Below are 21288 nucleotides of genomic sequence, written 5' to 3'. Positions count from 1 at the left end.
AGCCTGTAAAAACACAAATAAAACACACAAACAACAAAGTGAAACCAAAATATGTAGTATTACCTAGAGAACCAAGATGCACCATACTGTATTTTCATAACAGACTTGAGTGAAGAAGTGATTAAGTCAAAAAAAAATAAATCTACTAATTGAAACAACAATTCTTTTGCCAGAGTAGAGGATAGAAGTCAAGTGGCTTAGAACCAAATTCTGCCTTCAGCTACCCATTTGACCCATCACTAAAGTCTGTTGGGATCTCATGGATGTGATTGAGGGCAGAATTTTCCTTTAATAATAATACTCTGCACTTTCATACATAGATCTCATAGTGCTTTAAAAAGGTAGGTATTGTCCCCATTTTACAAATGGAGAAAAATGCTGGAGCACAGTATGATTAAGTAACCTGCCCAAAGTCACACAGCAAATCAGTGGCAAAGTTTGGAGTAGAATCCCAATCTCCTAACTTCCAGCTTCACACTCGGTCCATTTCTAGACCACAGCTTCCCTAACCCTTCAACAATAATTCAAATGTTGGTAAGGAACAGGGAATTCTGTCAACTTTTCCTCTGAGAGAAGAGCTTACATCAATTAACTCATACTTCTTCACTACAATGGCCGCTGAATAGTTCTGATAAATCAAGGTGAGATGGCTATTATATTTCAGAGAGTACCCACAATTATCAATCGCTCTACGTAGGAAAAAAATTACTGGATATTGCCTCACGTTATCAGGAACCATAAGAGCAACTGTGCATAACGTTTATCAATATTGCCGTTAAATGAAGGTACAAGTATTTGTCTATCAAATCTTGTATAAAGGTTTGTAATGAGGCCCTAGAAAGAGACAGATGGATTGATTAGATGGACCCAATTGGGATTCCAGTACAACTCCTATCAAAACTAGGATTTGGAATTTAGGAAGTATTTATCTCAATTTGTTTTAGTTTTCTCCAGGAAACTTGGCTTTTTACCTATTGGGCTTTGACTCTTTTTAAAGGGGAAATAAGTGTGCAAAGGGGGTAGACTTGTAAATGGTCTGGCCTTCTGATTTCTACTAAATTAAATGTTATAATTAGCAAGTTAACACCTGACAAATCATGTTTTCAGGCCTTCAACAATATTTTCCCAGATTAATGTATTTTATTAGTCCTGCATGTTTATTTGGTCTCTTTGGTTTCCCCTTTTTATAATGAGTCTGTCAGTAGAGCTTGAATCTTTCATTAAACTGCTTCTTGAATCTCTCATTAAACTCAGCAATCTTTGTGCTTTGGGGAAATTTTAATGCCTAACTAGCCCCTGGAGATAAGGATTTTTTTCATTTTTTCCTCCAGCTGTTGTTGCCTTTATTTTTCCCTAGTCATTCTATGGGCAGGGTGAGATATATCCCACAACGTACATTTCTTTAAATTTTAAATAAATTTTGGATGGAGGTTTTGAATAATAGAAGACGTGATGATCTGAAAGGTTATTTCACATGCACCTTTTCTAGAGTGAGCAGTGTGATTGATTATATCACAGTTCTATTTTAAAATGGTCTTGTTTCTCAACTTTATAGTAGCTTTTAAACCAGACAGTGACCATCAACTGCTATACAGGTGCATTTCTGCTCTTTCACTACCTTAGCCTCAGATAAATTGTATCTCACCCCTGATTTTGAAGCCAAATTAAGTGGAATCCAAGTCTAAAATCAGAGAAAAACTCACATCCAATTATTTGTCAGCTTTGGAGAAACAGCTTTTGGATCTTAATGACCCAGCAAAAGCCCATACCATATTTACTGAGATTATTAAAAAAAATTACAGGATGACTTGACCAGTAAAAATGGTATATTTTCATCATTCAAAAGATAAAAGAATGTGCTATGATTTGGATTGCTTCTGTTATGAGACACTGCTTCAGAATATAAGGACAGTTAGTAACAATGGTTCTGCTGATTCTATTATGAAATTATTTAAACTTAGAGAGGACTATAAAAATTGCTGGAAAAGAAAAAATTGGATTAGAGGGCCCTTTGGAAGGAATTTGAACTTGCTGCCTCAAAGAAGAACATCATCTCTATTTTGGAATTGTTGGGAATGGGATTCAATCTTAACACCAAACATGCTTGTGAGACCCACATTTTTCTGCCTTTTGTAATGACATTCCATCTATCAATCATTTGTTATAGTCTATTTCAGTGGACCTCATCATCTCTAGAATGGCCCCTGTCTCCACCAGGGAAGCTAGAATACTGATCAACCAAAAATACCATAACAAAGCTTATAGGGGGAGATTTTATCCTAGCACTAGCTTACAAGGACAATATTGACTGGTGGGACCTGTTGTAGCAAAATTATTTACTAATATAAATAGTACAGGGAGTTTTCCTCCATCTTTTGAGAATCCTTCAAAGCCAGTGGCTAGAGTTAGGACAGCGTGGAAAGATAACCTAACTGATCCCATCACAAAGGGCGTCCACCAGGTAAATTTATTGGCCCCTTTTCTTTCTAATTTCTTAAAGAGGCTGTGGCTATTTTAGAAGGGTTGCAGTATTTTACCCTCAAAAAATTTGGACTGATTTGTGTCCAGTATTTCCTTATGCAGATGACAGGATTTTGCTTTCCCAAACTCCTCTGGACTTGAAGCATATGTTAAGGGATTAGCTTTTTGCCTCACCATAAATTATAAGAAAACTAAAGTAATTTCCTTTGACCACCATCGACAGACCAAAGCGGAATGAGTGGAAGACTGATGGCCATTATACTGAACAGGTTAGTTTTTTCCCACCTTTTGGGTATTTGTTTTACATATCATGACCAACGAGACAAACATACAGAGGAGAGCTTTAAGGTATGTGCAAGCAGTGCTTCATTTCATCCATGTCCATGGAGGCAATTTAATTGCAGTGACTGGCTGGAGTCAGTGCCCAAATATTATATGGTTAGGAAATCTGGGGATGAAGAGATTTTAATTGCTAAAAGTTTGTGCAAAACAAATTTTTAAGAAGAATGCTTGGCCTCCCAATTTACAGCTCAGCTGCTTTACTTACAGTACATGTAAGAGAATTCACTACTTTGATCAAAGTTCAATACATTTATAGCACTTACAGGCTGTGTATTCTGCATATAAATTTAGAGCACCTAACAAGGTAAAATCTGGAGGAACAGATTAATAAGACACAAACTTTAGACTTCCTCTGGTTTTTGCCAGCCCATTCCTTGGGATTCTGAGAACCTGACTAGGACTGTGTGCAAGAGTGTGAAATCCATAATTAAGCTTAGAATAAAAGATATTTACACACATCTAGATATGTCAGTCATCCATAAAATAAATATGTACCCTTGGCTTCCTCCTCTAAAGAACATACATAATTTTGAGAATATTTGGCTATTTTAAACAACAATATGTTACGGATGGTCTTTACAGCTGTCCATTTTCTACCTATGCAGTTGGCCTATTTAGAAAGGAGGTATGCTGGAATTGAGAGACAAAATCATGTTTGCCCATGTAGGTCTGGCCAAGCTGAAGATTTACGAGACAATCTACTTTCTTTTAACCTACATAACTTGTCTTAGAAGCCTTTCGCTACACCAGTTCAAAAACTAGCATACTCACTATGTAATGAAAATGTTTTGGTTATATGGGTTGCCACTCTATTTGCCTCATCAGCAGCAAAAACAAGAAAAAAAATATGTGAAGGAAAGGTTCCTTATAAACTAAATGAACCAATGAATTTCTAACTGTTATCATCTTATTTTCATATGTTGATGGGGGGAGAGAGAGCATTCTTAAAGCATGTAACTGATTCTTGGAAAAGGGCCAATCTTGTGTTTTTATTTATTTTACTGAGTTGTGTTGATTTTAAAATTTTTATTTTGCTAAAGCTAAAGGTTCTAAATTAATAAACTTGACTTTGCCTAAATAAGTAACATTCAAAAATAACAAACAGTGTTAAAGAAATACTTGTGGAAATGTCAACGTTTCTATGTCAAAAATGGCTATTTACTTCAGCATGGCTGACATGTCCTTGTGTCAGAACGCTTTAGTGAGACAGAGAATTGTTTCCCATTGCAGAAAACAGTGAACTTTGAATAGCATTTTAAAACAAGTTATATATACTTCAAATTGGAAGGTTTGGGGAAAAGGGGTCATTTAGTGTACCAATAGTTATGTTTTAAAATTAACTTATTTTTTATTTAGTTCACAGATTGAAACTTCCATCCCCAGAGCACATACACACACTTCTATTGATATAGTTCTCCTAAATTCCTTCCCCATTATCCACAGACAGAAAGATTGGGCTATTGGTACTTAAATTAAGCATGTCAAATTTTTGCATGAATATTTTGTTTTCTTTTGTACATTACTACTCCATACTACAGACAACTCTTTTATTAATTATTGTGGAGTTAGAATAAAAGCAGTGGGAATTAAAACATTTCTGTTAGCAACTTGTTTTCCTTTCTTCTGCCACGAGACATGAAACTTGAACAACATATCAAAATTCAGAATTTACAACATATACGGTGCTCCCAAAACATAAACTATGCCATGCTGCACATGCTGTAATTATAGTATACATTAACACACAAAAACATGTTAAATTACATTTAACAAATGAAATGGGAATAGAAAATACTGCATATGTGCAATGCAGCTGAGTTAACATTACAGAAGCAGGCTTAGTTTTTGGAAATTCCTAACCTGATATATCTAACTTCAGCAATGCACAATTACCAGTTTTTGCACTTTAAGTTATTCATACTTTTTTTCCTTTGTTTGTATACCATGTACACCTTTAGACACTTTTGGGAAAAAAAACACTTGATTTTTAAAGAATTAAAATATTATATGTCCCTTATACCATAACTTCATATTTTGTTTCTCTCAAATACTTCGTCCTCTCTGCTTATGGATAGTGTGTACAGATTAGTCATACTGATTGCCAGTTGATGGTTAATCTGTGTACTTTTCCTTTATTTTAAATTTGGATTTAACATATTCCATAAATATTTAATGACAAAATGGTATGAGAGAGGTGGCAGTGGAGGAGAGTTTTCTTCACAGGCCAAATCTCTAATTTCAAATCAAGGTCAATGACTGGAATCTGCACTATGCCTGTTTCTGGTCTGCAATATTCCCTAAACCGATGTGCTACTGGTTTTCAGTGGAGGATGCTGCGGAGCCACATTATCAAGTTTCAACTAGTTCACCCCATACCATCACCTGCCAAATGCTACATGCTTGTACCCAGGAAACGCCCTGGAAAAGAGTTCAGTGGTAGAGCCTAGAAGGACTGGAATCCTGTGGGTCCCACATGACTGGCTGCCATAATAGCAGAATCGGGTAAAATGTACTTTGTTGCAGGCAGGATTGGGGGAGAGGGGGAACAGAGTGCGGTAATTTGTGGGAAAATACTAAATCTCTCATCAGTTTGTCATAAATAGAATTTCAGGAATTTACAGGAAGTTTTTCCTTTATCTTAAATAAAAGATTTAATACTTAAATTTAAGCAAGGGATAAAAAGAGATTTGATGTCTATTATAACAGGAGTTAAAGTATTTTTAAATAGTTTAAGCAACATTTCTTTTATTCTTTTAGTGGTAAAAATTGTGTGTGAATTCTGTTTATATACAGACACAGTAAAAACTGTGTTATCTGGCACTTTACCACCTGGAAAACTCTAGAACCCAGCATTTCTAATATCTCTGATTTCTCACCTCAGACAGCTCCCTGCAAGCAGCAACATGTCCCTGCTGTTCCTAGGCAGAGCCCCCCCCGAGCGCTGGCTCCACAGTTCCCATTGGCTGGGAACCATGGCCAGTGGGATTTGTGGAGACGGCGCCTGCAGATGGAGGCAGTGTGCAGAGCCTCCTGGCTGCACCTCCACCTAGGAGCAGTAGGGATATATTGCTGCTTGTGGGGAGCTGCCCAAGGTGAGTGCCACCCAGATCTGGCACCCCAAACCCTCCTGCACCCCAATCCCCTTCCCCAAAGCCCTCACATACCCAAACTCACTCCCTCCATTCGTATGTATAACTTGTAGTTAACTGGAATTTTTGACTAACCGGAACCCCCCTTTGCCTCAACATGCCAAATAAAACTTTTCCTGCATGATACATTAACCACATTAACATTGTGGGGTTTGAGGATTTTCTGTAGCATGAAGGAATCTGTCTCTCTTGCATGATTTGCGTGATCTAAGCTTTTTGCAAGTGGGAGTACGATAAAGTGCAAGAAACAATAGAGGAGCGGGTGGGAGTGGGTATTGTGGGCCAGGACAGGAGTGGAATTAAAAATAATAGTTCCACACAGGACTCTACTCTGTGGTAGGCCAGATGTATACACCATTATTGGATTCCCAAATCCTGCTCAGGGTCAGCTCCAGGCACCAGCTCAGCAAGCAGGTGCGTGGGGCAGCCAAAGGGAAGGGGTGGCACGTCGAATTCTTTGACAGTAATTCAGTGGTGGGTACCTCTGTCCCTCTTGGAGCAAAGGACCTGCCACCAAATTGCCATCGAAGAAAGCGGCATAGTGGAACTGCCGCTGATCGCGACCACGGCTTTTTTTTTTATTTTTTTTTTCCACTGCTTGGGGTGGCAGAAACCCTGGAGCCAGCCCTGATCTTGCTCATCCTTTTATGGTCAAAACCTTCCATACTTCTGGAAGACTGAGGAGGAGTTGGCTCTCTAGCAGACCCACATCAAGGAGATATGTCCTCTAATACCTAGGACTCTGGATTCACTAAATTTTTAAAAACCAAGTGGTTAAATCAAAATAATTTGTTCTCTTGTAATACTGATATTGATATGATTCACTTCTCAGATAATACCCACATATTACAATCAAATTTAAAATAAAAAGACTTCTGCCACCTTAGTGCTTCATGATTTATACTTTCTTTCTTCGACCATTTTCCAAAGAGACGTGCATGGTGGACATTATTTGCTCTACAAACATTTCCCAGGTTAGGCTGCAATTTCCAACCATTATAAATGCAGAGCAGGTATAGAATCAGAGTGTGAGAGTACGATCTGAGAGCAGATTATTTCAGCAGATAGTAAAAATGAGCAATTGTGAATAAGTGCTCTGAATACTTTCAACATTAGCCCGGCTCACTTGCATAATGACAAAACCTCTGATATACTTATTTTGGTGCAATCATCCAAGCAAACATTCTACAATATAAGTACCAAACATCTTGTCCTAATTATCATTATTATTGATTGGCTGAGTTGTACAGATGTGATGTATAGACAACTCTATATGAAAATGAATTTGTGTTACATCTTTCCAAAGGAAAATTCAATCAACTTGTAAGATATATAGAGATTAAGATAAAAAGAAAATAGTCTATAAATAAATAATGCACTAGAAATGTTATTTGCAGTGCAAAAACACTATTTATGGCAGCTGTGCTTTCTGCCATTTAGTTGATTGCTATACAGTAAACTAAGGACACATTCAGAGACTCTGCACTTTAGCCATCAAGCAGCACAGAAGAATTTTGTTGAATGATTTCTTCAAATACTGTATATTAAAAGCACACAGAACCTTTTTTATTTGTTGAATAGCCATAGGTATATCATTCTTGAATATACCTTGGTTGTCCTTAAATATTTACCTGCTACATAAAGTATCAGAGGGTAGCCGTGTTAGTCTGGATCTGTAAAAGCAGCAAAGAATCCTGTGGCACCTTATAGACTAACAGACGTTTTGGAGCATGAGCTTTCGTGGGTGAATACCCACTTCCTCAGATGCATGTCATGCCATGCATCTGAGGAAGTGGGTATTCACCCACGAAAGCTCATGCTCCAAAACGTCTGTTAGTCTATAAGGTGCCACAGGATTCTTTGCTGCTGCTACATAAAGTGATTACAACTCTGATAAAGTATTTTAAAGGTTTTCTAAATATGTACTTATTCTTCTGCCCTAAAAAAATCTCCATTTCCATCCTGAAAAATTAAATAAAAAAAATGTACATACCCAAATCTTTTTCTAGTTAAATATCCCCTTATCCATCTTTGAACAATCACAACTGGTGAGTGATGAGCTAGAATGTGATTGATTTTTGCAATGATATCTTTTACCACATTTATCTCCTCCTCAACGGTTGCTTCCTGTATGAATTCAAATGAAAATATGTTGAATATTGTGCCTTTAAATCTGTATTTCTCTAATAAATAATTTTGAAACAATGTATTTTAAAAGGATTATTATTTTAATTTTCATTCCATAGCTAACGATTGAAGGGGAAGAGCAAGGTATTTTGCTTGAAGAAAACTTAAAACAAGCAGAATAAAAAACTGTCAATTTTTATTGAAACAGAGCTGAGAAATAATTTATAACCCAAAGCTGAGTCACTACCCTCCTTCCCATATAAAATAAACACCTGTCGGTAAGACTATACTGCCTATTGTAGAAAGGTAATTCATTTTAAATTACAGAAAAGCTAGTTAGTGCTCTGAACATAAAGGTAACCCTAGATTATTACAATATTATTGTTACTGTAGGACAATGAAAAAATACTGTTTTCTTTCTTTAGTAAAATATCTGAATAACTGAACAGGTATGAATTATTAGGAATTATAAAAATGAGAATATAGTTTGATTATAAATACAATAAAAAGTAATGTAAAACAAGACACAGCTCACTTTTCTATAGTACTTGATCAAGCCAAAAATGAAAAAAATATACTTCTCATTTTTCACAAAATTCTCACTCTTCTCAGCTACAGGCTCCACCTACTAAACTGTTTATGCCTAAACCCACACGGAGTTGGCCTAAAATACAGGTTGCTACTTTATTCAGCCTGCAGCAGTTACAAACATTCAAATTCAGAAAATGTTAACTACAGTCAAACATATTGTCAGCAGTTACTCAAAGGGGCTGACAAAATTGGTTGTTTAATGGAGATGGTCTTCTACCATAAGTGGAGTAGAATTATGCATAATACATTTGGATATGCTTAGAAGAGGTCTCTTAAATCAGAAAGATGCCTTATATGGGTGGATTTCAAACAGATTTCAATATTAAAGCATATTAAAAATTTTCAAGCATGGTTTTATTACAATATCCTAGGTATAATTTAGAAAAAATGGTAGAAGGTAATATTTTCAGTATCTATCCCTCCCAAAAATAGAACTGGTTCCTATTTCAGGGCCTAATATTCTAGCTATTACTAATGTGGGTAGTGCCAATGAAATCAAGTGGTATCACCCCGTTCAGTAGCTTGGTGTTTGAAAGGTTACATTTTCTATTGTTTTTAATTTTTTATTGTAAACCATCCAAAGAAGCTGTGAAGTTAACTGCACAAATGTTTAGTCATTATAACCTTTTGCTATCACCTTCAGTAAGACATAGTCCCATCTCCACTAAAGTAGTTCCATAAGAAGGAGGGGAAAATAGCATTCTTGAGGGGAGTTTTCCTATTGTCTGAATGCTTTTTCTCAAGATACGTTAATACTTTAAGTACCCCAGATTGTTTTCATCCAAATATATTTTGTCACCTTTGGGATTCTTTCTATGATTTTGGAACTTCTGACATGGTGCAGTTATTATCCATAGCCACTGTACATTTAGAAGTATTGCATGGCAAATCAATGCTTATTGTTCTATGTGCTGGTACTAATAGATAGGTTTTCTTAAATATGTGTGTCGTGACCGAAGAACCTCTTAATGCCAACTGCCAAGTGCAGAGAGGTAGCTGGAATCTCCTGATTCTAGCACATACATTCTTGTTCACGAAACAGGGCTGGCACCAGCTCAGCAAGGAGGTGCTTGGGGCGGCCAAGGGGAAGGGGCAGCATATTGGGCTTTTTGGTGGCAATTCAGCAGCGGGTCCCTCTGTCCCTCTCGGAGGAAAGGATCTACAGCAGAATTGCCACCGAAGAAGAAAGTGGCGCAGTGGAACTGCTGCTGATCACGACCGCGGCTTTTTTTTTTCTTCGCCACTTGGGGCAGCAAAAACCCTGGAGCCAGCCCTGTCACCAAAGAATGTCATATGAGGTCTCAAATGAAAGCTAGTGTCATACTGGTCATCAGTATCATTATGAAATGTATGCACAAGTACTACTGTAAGGATTTATGCATCTATACTAAAAATATATTCTTAAAACTTGTATCAAGATATTAGTCACTATCAAAGGTGAAAAACATGTTGTTTTCTGTCAGATAGAACATATCTCTCCATTTATCTGTTTATGTGTAAATTAAGTATTGTCTCATTCACAATGGGTCCCCTATCACTAGTCTTGATTGAATACTGAGTAAGGAGGGTAAGAAAGAACTTCAGAAAGGATCTAATAGGAAAAGAAGTACAGTGGGGGAAGAGAACCTTATTAAGCGGTATATTAGAGGTTTCCTTGACTGTATTTGAGAGACAAAATAGACACTCTGGCACCCTTTACTAAGGAAGAAAAAGAACCATGGTTTTGCATCATGCAAAAGGGGTCTCAATCAGTGTCTGAAAATGCTAAAGAGCATTTTGGATGAGTTAAGCCTCTTTAGACAGATAAGTAACTTGTTAGTTGAGTTTAGCCTCTAGAAAGCATGTTATGATATTGATTTACATATAATCATTTGTTTCCAATATTCTTACTCACTATTATTGAATCTCTATTTTTTAACAATAAACTTGTTTTTGTTTTCACTATAAATATATCTAAGTGCTGTGATGTAAAGCAAAGTGTTGAATCTTATGAGCTGGTGTGTACTGTTCCTGTGGGAATAGCAGGCCTGGTAATTCTGTGAGTGTTCACTGGATAAGGGGCTGGACACTACAGATAACGCACCAAATATTCGGGGGTTAGTATGTGCCTGTCGCTACCTGTACAGAGAAGGGGAGACCTGGAAGGTAGTACTTGTGCTGCCAAAGACTGGAGGTTTCAGGGAGCTGATCTAGAGCTGGCACAGACAAGACTATGCTAAGGGCAGGTAGTTGTGAGATGCCTCACAACACTGGTACTCGTGAGGAGCGACACAACCTGTTGGAAATGTTCATATTACTGTATAACAGATAACTGAATTTTGGTTTTGATCAAAGCATAGGAATACAATGGCAAACCAAAGAGAGTGTACTATATAGATAGACTAAGCATTTTGATCATATACAACTGTTTTAATATATAAATGCTTTATTTTAATCAAAAAATATGGAACACAGTTTTAACACAGCTATCATAAAATATATATAAATCAGTGCAACACAGTCAAATAAAACATTAACATTTTATTAAGGAATATCTAATATAATTTGATGTAACATAATTGCTTACCTTTCTAGGAGCATGGCAAAAATCAAGGAAAAAGCTAGGGTTAAATGGTTTATATTTTGGGGGAAGTTTCCAGTTCTCAACAATTTCCTGATCAGAAATTACATAGTAATCCAATGCTTTGAGAGATAAAATGCTGTTAACAACAATATGCCTATATGCTATTCTTAGACTCAGTGGAGTATCAAACAAGGTGAGGCCAATCAGATTAGGGCAGAAAGATAACGAATGCACATTATCCAGTTTTCCAATTCCATTGTCATGAAGATAGAGTAGATTTAATTCCTTCATGCCTTCCCAAAACGTTGGGGCAGGAAGATGCTGTATCTGAAATAATGATGAAAATGAAATTTTGAATTATGTAGTTTATTAGATCCTAAATTATAAAATGCCACAGTGAGCAATACTCTCTATGTAAGTAGCTGCAATTCCACTGACTACACGGGGGCTATATCTGGACCCTAATTATTATTTTGAGCTACTGCATGATGTGACCAGGATGCCACCAAATACATAACCTTCCCCGGGCATCAAGGCTATGAGCTATAACAGTGTAAAAAGGTTAAACAAGTTGGAGTTAATTATTATTTATAGTGTCATAAGTTCACATATCTATCAAACTCAAGTCCCTACAAACCACGTTAGGCAGCAATTTTGGATTTGCTTCTTCTGAACTTTGTTTTTCAGCATCTTTCTGTTTGTGGCTTGTCTCAACAGATCTCTATCACACAAAAAAAGATCAGAAGGTCAAATCTACTTGAAAACTTTTGCTCCATGAATTGAAAAGACATTTCCAGTGCCACACGCCAAAGGCTTTACTCCCAATAGATGACACTTTTTCAACTCAAGGAGAATAGATTTTTCTATTTTCCCCAAAGAAACAAACAAAAAAAATCCAGTTCAAATCTATTATATTTTAAGAGTATTAATGGAATAGAACCATGCAAAGGAAGATACAGACCAAAGATAAACAAAAAAATCTTAAAAGTAAATTCTATAATAATCTGAATATAAGAACAGCCATATTGGGTCACACCAAAGGTCCAACTAACCTAGTATCCTGTCTTCCAACAGTGGACAATGCCAGGTGCCACAGAGGCAATGAGCAGAACAGGTAATCATCAAGTGATCCATCCTTGTCACTCATTCCTAGCTTCTGGCAAACAGAGGTTAGGGACACCATCCCTGCCCATGCTGGCTAATAGCCATTGATGGACCTATCCTCCATGAATGTATCTAATTCTTTTTTGAACCCTGTTATAGTCTTGCCCTTCACAACATTCTCTGGCAAGGAGTTCCACAGGTTGACTATGCGTTGTGTGAAAAAAATACTTCCTTTTGTTTGCTTTAAATCTGCTGGCTATTAATTTCATTTGGTGGACCCTAGTTCTTGTGTTATGAGAAGGAGTAAACAACACCACACCAGACATGATTTTATAGACCTCTATCATATCTCCCCTTAGTTGTCCCTTTTCCAAGCTGAAAAATCCCAGTCTTATTAATGTCTCCTCATACAGCAGCCATTCCATACCCCTAATAATTTTTGTTGCCCTTTTCTGAACCTTTTCCAGTTCCAATATATCTTTTTTGAGATGGGGCAACCACATGTGCACACAGTATTCAAGATGTGGGAGTACCATGGATTTATATAGAGGCAATATGATATCTTCTGCCTTTTTATCTATCCCTTTCTTAATGATTCCCAACATTCTATTTGCTTTTTTGACTGCTGCTGCACATTGAGTGGATGTTTTCAGAGAACTATATACAATACTCCAATATCTCTTTCTTGAGTGGTAAGAGCTAATCTAGACCCATTTTATATGTTTAGTTGGGATTATATTTTCCAATGTACATTACTTTGCATTTATCAACACTGAATTTCATCTGCCATTTTGTTGCCTAGTCACCCAGCTTTGAGATATCCTTTCGCAGCTCTTCGCAGGCTGCCTGGGACTGAACTATCTTGAGTAGTTTTGTATCATTTGCAAATTTTGCCACCACAGTGTTTGCCCCTTTTTCCAGATCATTTATGAATATGATAAATACGACTAGGCTCAGTACAGACCCCTGGAAGTTACTGCTATTTACCTCTCTCCATTCTGAAAATGGACCATTTATTTCTACCCTGTGTTTCCTATCTTTTAACCAGTTACTAATCTATGAGAGAACCTTCCCTCTTATCCCATGGCTGCTTACTTTGCTTAAGAGCCTTTGGCGAGGGATCTTATCAAAAAATCTTCTGAAAATCTAAATACACTATATCTACTGGATTCCCCCTTGTCCATGCTTGTTGACCCCCTCAAAGAATTCATTTAGTTTCTCGGCAATTGCCTTATCATCCTTGAGTGCTCCTTTAGCATCTTGATCATCCAGTGGTTCCACTAGCTGTTTAGCAGGCTTCCTGGTTCTATTGAGATATACCTTTAAAAAATTGCTATTATTTTTTGAGTCTTTGGCTAGCTGTACTTCAAATTCTTTTTTGGTCTTCCTAATTATATTTTTACATTTTATTTGCCAAAGTTTATGCTCCTTTCTATTTTCCTCACCAGGATTTAACTTCCACTTTTCAAAGAACAGCCTCCCAAAGGAAGCAGTGAAAGCCCTAATGTTTTAATCATTTAAAACTAGACTGGACAAAGCATGTTAACATACAACAGGGAACAATCCTTTAATATTGGGAGAAAACCAAGGGTAAGTCTACACTGCAATTAAAAACCCACCGCTGGCTCATGCCACCTGATTCAGGCTTGCAGGGCTTGGGCTTGGCCTGCAGCCCAAATTCTAGGACCCTGCAAGATGGGAGGATCTCAGAACTTGGGCTGCAGCCTGAACCAGAACATCTACACCACAATAAAACAGCTCCAAGTCAAGAGTCAGCTGATAGGGGCCAGCTGTTGGTGTCTCTAATTCCAGTGTAGATATACCCTAAATGGCCTATCTTAGTGAGTCTTTTCCTCTGCTAACATCTATGCATTAGACAAGGCATGGAAAATTTTTACTGGGAAAAACTCCATTTCATGCTATCATTCATCAGTCAACCAAATTCCATATTTATATAATCTTGACATACCTTTATAAATTAATGTGCAGATGTGTTGAGCTATTATTATCATCATTTAAGACTTAAGTTACAGTAATACACAGAGGCCCCAATAAGCATCAGAACCTCCTTCTGGTAGGTGTTGTGCTAGAAAATGGTAGACATAGGGTGAAATCCTGGCCCTATTCAAATCAATAGCAAAAATCCAATTGTCTTCAGCGCAGCCAAGATTATGCCAACTGTTCCTGAACAGATATTTTTAGAGTAAAAATCTAAAATATTAAACCAGAAGAGCAACTTCTTTGTACAAGTAATACTGTTAAAGTCTGCATTTAAAATCTAAATTGCTTCTAAGAAATAGTGGGAAAACACAAACGTTTGCAGATAAATTTACTTCACTGAACTATTCTATTTTGCATATTTCTAAAACAACTATTTACCTGATTTCCATGGAGATCCAGCTTAACTAAATTAGTACAACATTCAAGTGCATCAATATCTGTAATATAATTATTAGACAGGATGCATACTTTAAGCAAAACACAGTATTGCAAATGTCTCACATTCTTTAAATATAGCCCATTTAATTGAACTATAATGATATCTTTCAGCTTCTTTAGGTGGGCTTGACTGGTAGTTTGTCCATATTTGAGTAACAGATTTTCAGAAGTAGAAACAAGGTGTTCTGTTAATTTCTCCATGGCTGGTTATTTGCTCTGTGGTTCATCCACAAGAGATCTAAGAAAAGAAGAAGGACTACACAGTAGGTTGCATTTATTCAACTTTCAAAAGAAAAACTTCAAATACCCCAAATAAATTTACAACTGTATGTTACAACACTGCTTGCTCTGTGCAATATTACACATCCACGGGGGAGGAGGGAGGATCTATTATGGGATTAATTTGAAAACATAAAAGTGAATGAAAAAGTGCAAGTGCATGTTACTAGTATATAGTACATTTTATTCCAAAGGAACCCAAAAAGTGCTTTGCAAACTGTAGGCTTGATTATGCAACCCTTTATATTTTGTATTCATTCAAACAAGCAGTCAATGAATAGTACATACATAAATGTACTGGATGTTTATTAGTTGATCTGTTAACATGAGTACGGGTTGTAGGGATGAATTCATCAGCTGCTAAATGCAGCCACTTTGGAAGAGAGACAATGTTTAAGAATGCACAACAACACAACAACAATAAATTAGACAGGAAAAAGCAAAGAATAACATGAAGCATTGAAACTGCATAGAGAAATTTATTGGCAGAATGCAACTTCCTGTGTTACAATCTAGATAGGACACTAGTGCTAACAGCCCTGCTCTTACAAAAAAACTTCTATGAATTCTTTAATAACCACAAATGGTGAACAACTCTGTTTTACATCTTATCCAAAAGAGAGCACCTAAAGCAGCACAAATGTCCCTGCGGCTAGTATTTCTCATGAATCATCAATACCACTTGTTGCATCAGCTAAGAGGTTTTCTTTTCAAATACTGAGACAATCCAACACTATTTGCTGTATGACATTTGCTGGAATCAGGTGCAATTTGATGTGGTTTTATTGATAAAGGTAGGAATGTCCCTTTAGTTGAAATTATCTTTTTTTTTAAAAATGTAACTGCAAAGAACAGCTGGATTCAGCAATATTTTTAGACTTTGATTATTGTAACATAAGGAATGCACACATAAATGTATGAATTATCAAAATCAATTAATGCCACAATATTAAAAATAAAAAATAAGTACAGAAATATTTTACTCCAATATTAGGGATCTAATTATAGATTCAAAGATTTCAGTTGAACAGAAATCAGTAAACCTTTCATGAGTTTTATATCTTCAGCAGTTTCCTAAATTCCTTGTAAATTATTATACATTTTTAATCACACTGTAAAACTATGCCTCTATAGAGTATAGTGCAGGACTCGGCAGCCTTTCAGAAGTGGTGTGCCAAGTCTTCATTTATTCAGTCTAATTTAAGGTTTCACGTGCCACTAATACATTTTAACATTTTTAGAAGGTCTCTTTCTCTAACTCTCTAATATTTAACTAAACTATTGTTGTATGTAAAGTAAATAAGGTTTTTTAAATGTTTAAGAAGCTTAATTTAAAATTAAATTAAAATGCAGAGCCCCCTGGACCAGTGGCCAGGACCCAGGCAGTGTGAGTGCCACTGAAAATCAGCTCGTGTGCCGCCTTCAGCACACGTGCCATAGGTTGCCTACCCCTGGTACAGTGCATACTAGTTACAACAGACACCACTCTACTCTCAACCTTTATTCATTATATACAATTAGGTGAAATACATGTGGCAGAGGTGTATGTGAAGGAAATAAGGGTTGAATAAATGAGAGTCTATGATAAAGTATTAAACAGCATTGCAAACTATTCTCCAGTTCAGAAGGATGGGAATTTTCACTTAAAGGAACTATTCCACCTGGAGAGAATACAATATATGAAAATTTGCTGGTTATCTGTTGAGAGTACTACACTGTTACAAGAGGCACTTATTTCTAGCTTCTTACTTAAAATGTCAAATGTTTATCTATTACCAGGGACATGTTTTAATCCATTTTGTACGGTGTACTTTTGAACAAGGATATAGTGTTCATGAAACATGGCAAATTAATGGGATCCATTAATAATATTATATTTCTGCCAACTAGCAGAACAGAATGAAAATGGTACCAAGAACCTAAAACTGCAGGAATATTCACCTTAATTAAAAACAAATTGTGTAATTATATCTGCAACGGTGAATGAAGGATCCAAACTTTCTCTCACCGACGTGAATGAAAGTTTTGCCACTGGCTTCAATAGGAGTCTGAGTCTGGAAAAATAAATAAGTTAATTCCAGATCAGTAGCACTTTGATATTTTAGGGTCCATCAGCATTTACTCTCTAAGCCACCACTTTTAGCGCTTTATAACTAGGTGATAAAAAATTGGCTTTTTGGTAGAACTAGGATACTTTTCTCATGATATACTATTGTTTCCTAAATTCTTTATAGCAGTTTTTGTATTACTTTTAAGGCTTCCTTTATTACAAGATTTGTGTATGGTGAGACTTTATCAAAAGATACCACCATTTCATTTTCCTCTGTTTATATTCTGCACCCGTAGAATCTAAATTCAGAAAAACAAATGAAGGTCGCAGCTCAGGAGCCATAACATCCAAAAGAAAGTAATGAGGCAGGAAAAACTCTCAGCAATGTGGGTTATACCAATACTAAACTGTTTGTAGGTTAGGGGACAGCTAGGTGTGTAAAATTAAGCATACGTGTTAAGTCTTTGAAGGATCAGGACCCAATTCCTTACCTGTAGTATCTATATGACATTAACAAAGTATAAATAACTAGGGCTGTCAATTAATCACAATTGAGTCATGCGATTAACTCAGAAAAATTAATCGCAATTAAAAAATGTAATCACAATTAATCACACTGTTAAATAGTAGAATATCAATTGAAATTTAATAAATACAATAAAAGCTGTTTTATCCAGCATGTTGAGGGAATGGGTGGTGCCAGTAAGTGAAAAATGCCAGTTAACCAAGACTGAGGGAATGTAGGTGCAGGAGGGGATGCGGGCCAGTGGGTTGGCGCACAGGAGTGGGTGCGGGATGCTGGATCTGGGGAGCACTCACCTCAGGCGACTCCCCACAAGCGGTGACCGGTCTGCATGCTGCCCCCACCTCAACCTGCCACGAGCACTAGCTTTTCAGCTCCCATTGGCTGGGAACCTTGGCCAACGGGAGCTGCAGGGGTGGTGTCTGTGGATGAAGACAGCGTGCAGAGCCACCTGCCATGCCTCTGCCTAGGAGCAGCCAGGACAGGCCACTGCTTCTGGGGAGCCGTCAGAGGTGAGTGCCTCCCAGATCTGGCACCCCAACCTGCCCCTCGAGTCCCCTCCTGCGCCCAAACTCCGTCCCAGAGCCCACGCTCCACACCCACTCCTGCGCCCCAACCCCCTGCCAGCCCACTGCCAACCAGACTATAAACTGGAATTTCAATGAAGATTAGAAATGCCAGTTTATAGAGCTATCCGGTTGATGAAGTGCTGGGTAAAACAGTTTTTACTGTATTTGTAGATGGTTTTTCAACATTTTCAAATATGCTGATTTCAATTACAACACCAAATACAATCTGTACAGTGCTCACTTTATATTATTATTTTTATTACAAATTTTGTGCTGTAAAAAGATAAAAAGAAATGGTATTTTTCAGTTCAGTTCAAACAAGTACTATAGTGCAATCGCTTTGTTGTGAAAGTGCAACTTACAAATGTAGATTTTTACTTGTTTGTTACATAACTGCACCCAAAACAAAACTTGTAAAACTACAAGTACACTCAGTCCTACTTCTTGTTCAGCCACTTGCTCAGATGAACAAGTTTGTTTACATTTATGGGAAATAATGCTGCCCACTTACTATTTACGTCACCTGAAAGTGAGAATAGGCGTTCACATGGCATTTTTGTAGCCGGCACTGCAAGGTATTTATGTGCCACATATGCTAAACATTCACATGCCCCTTCCTGCTTCGACCACCATTCCAGAGGACATGCTTCCATGCTGACGAGGCTCATTACAAAAAAAGTGTTAATTAAATTTGTGTTGGACCTCCTTGAGGGAGAATTGCATGTCTCCTGCTCTGTTTTACCCACATTCTGCCATATACAGTATTTCATGTTATAGCAGTCTCGGATGATGACCCACCAAATGTTGTTCACTTTAAGAACACTTTCACTGCAGATCTGACAAAACACCAAGAAGATACCAATTTGAGATTTCTAAAGATAGATATAGCACTTGACCAAAGGTTTAAGACTCTGAAGTGCCTTCCAAAATCTGAGAGGGAAGAGGTATGGAACATGCTTTCAGAAGTATTAAAAGAGCAGTACTCCAATGTGGAAACTACAGAACCTGAACCACCAAAAAAGAAAATCAACCGTCTGCTAGTGACACCTGACTCAGATGATGAAAATTAACATGCGTTGGTTCACACTGTTTTGGATTATTATCGAGCAGAACCTGTCATCAGCATGGATGCACGTCCTCCGGAATGGTGGTTGAAGTATGAAGGGACATATCTTTGGGGCATCTGGCACATAAATATTTTGCGATGCCAGCTATAACATTGCTATGCAAATGCCTGTTCTTACTTTCAGGTGACATTGTAAACAAGAAGCGGGCAGCATTATCTCCTGCAAATGTAAACAAACTTGTTTGAGAGATTGGCTGAACAAGAAGTACCAGTGAGTGGACTTGTAGGCTCTAAAGTTTTGCATTGTTTTATTTTTGAATGCAGTTATTTTGTGTACATAATTCTACATTTGTAAGTTCAACTTTCACAGTAAAGAGATTGCACTACAGTACATGTACAAGGTGAACTGAAAAATACTATTTCTTTTGTTTTTTACAGTGCAAATATTTGTAATAAAAATAACAATATAAAGAAAGCACTGTACACTTTGTATTCTGTGCTGTAATTGAAATCAATATATTTGAAAATGTAGAAAATATCCAAAGCTATTTTTGGTATTCTGTTATTGTTTACCAGTGCATTTAATCGCTTGACAGCCCTATAAATTACTAATTGAGTACTGAGCAAAACAACCTCGCCTCACAATGATGCATTTCTTTTGGACTGGTGTTGATAAATTAATAGCAGTTTACACTAGAAAATTAAAACCAGCCTATCTGGTCTACACTAGAAAATTAAGTCATTTTAGCTATGTCTCTCAGGAGTGTGAAAAATCCAAACCTTTGAGCAGCATAGTTAAGCCAACATAATCCCTGGTGTAGGCAATGCTACATCAACAGAAGAATTCTTCCATTAGCCTACCTACCACTCCTCGGGGATTCCCCACACAAACGGGAGAACCCCTCCCATCAGTGTAAGTAGTGTCTATACTGAAGCGCTACAGCAAAGCAGCTGTGCTGCTGTAACATTTTATGTGTAGACATACCCTTAGGCTTGTAAGTAAGTTTACAACTCCTGTGAATAAAGCTATTTATGTGCCCAAGGCCTGGTCTATACTAGGAATTTACTTCAGTATAGCTGCTTCTCTCAGGAATGTGAAAAATCTATACCACTAAAAGGGCAAGTCTACACTACACCTGAGATCAGTGTTCTGAGATCGATCCACCAGCAGTCGATTTAGCAGATCTAATAAAGACCCGCCAAATCGACTGCAGATCACTCTACAGTCAACCCCTGTACTCTACCCCTGATGAGAAGAGTAAGGTAAATCGATGGGAGATTTTCTCCAGCTACGTTATTCATGTAGCTGGAGTTGCGTAGCATAGGTTGACTTACTGTGGTAGTGTAGACATAGCCAGAGATGTAGCTATCCCAATCTAACTCCCAGGGTAGACAGCACTGCCCTTGAAGAATTCTTCCATCAACCTAGCTACAGCCTCTCAAGGAGGTGGATTATGTATATAAACAGCTGCACCTCTGTAGCATTTTAAGTGTAGACATACCCCAAGCCTTTGTAGGTTTGAGCCTATGCACAGAAGATACATTCATAGGTTCCAACAAAGTCCACCCATTACTAGAACTGGAAGGAAAGTTATTTTTCTCTTTAATTGATAATCCTTGTTTGCACTGAATAACCAAAATACCACTAAATTTATATACAAATTGTTGAGCAGTATTATTCAAAAAATTGGTATGAGCAGTCACTGAAGAATGCTTATGATTTAAATGCTTAGTTTGTTTTTTCTTGTAGATGTTTTTAATCAAACTGAATAAACATTTTAATTCTTTATCACTTGTGACATCTTTAGACACTAGAACACAGCAAAAGGAACAACCCTTTCTTTTTCAATAAATAACAAAAAGCAAGTACAAAGGGAAAATAAATGATACTACACAGCATGAACACATTTTAATAAATTCCAAGTTTCCTATCAGTGTGCCTCAGAAAGAGAATCGTACAATCTACTCAGGTTGTTCTTGAAATTCAACTAGTAAAAATAGAAAA

General features: G+C 37.1%; 1 protein-coding gene across 3 annotated transcripts in view; it reads right to left on the bottom strand.

Annotated features, from left to right (window-relative positions):
* Positions 1 to 21288, bottom strand: part of LRRIQ3 (leucine rich repeats and IQ motif containing 3) — a 65180-nt gene that overhangs the window by 43016 nt on the left and 876 nt on the right. For 2 of the 3 annotated variants that reach the window (XM_050961038.1, XM_050961036.1), the window contains exons 2-4: positions 14737 to 15034; positions 11257 to 11580; positions 7966 to 8099 (exon numbers count right to left, since the gene is read on the bottom strand). In XM_050961038.1, coding sequence (XP_050816995.1) covers positions 7966 to 8099; positions 11257 to 11580; positions 14737 to 14997 — 719 coding nt within the window. In that variant the 5' untranslated portion in view covers positions 14998 to 15034. The remainder of the gene's footprint in view (positions 1 to 7965; positions 8100 to 11256; positions 11581 to 14736; positions 15035 to 21288) is intronic. The other variant, XM_050961037.1, reaches the window with a different exon arrangement.

Source organism: Gopherus flavomarginatus, chromosome 7, assembly GCF_025201925.1.
Source record: "Gopherus flavomarginatus isolate rGopFla2 chromosome 7, rGopFla2.mat.asm, whole genome shotgun sequence".
Classification (NCBI taxonomy): domain Eukaryota; kingdom Metazoa; phylum Chordata; order Testudines; family Testudinidae; genus Gopherus; species Gopherus flavomarginatus.
Note: the sequence above shows the minus strand (reverse complement) of the source record. Positions and strands in the feature narration are given on the sequence as shown.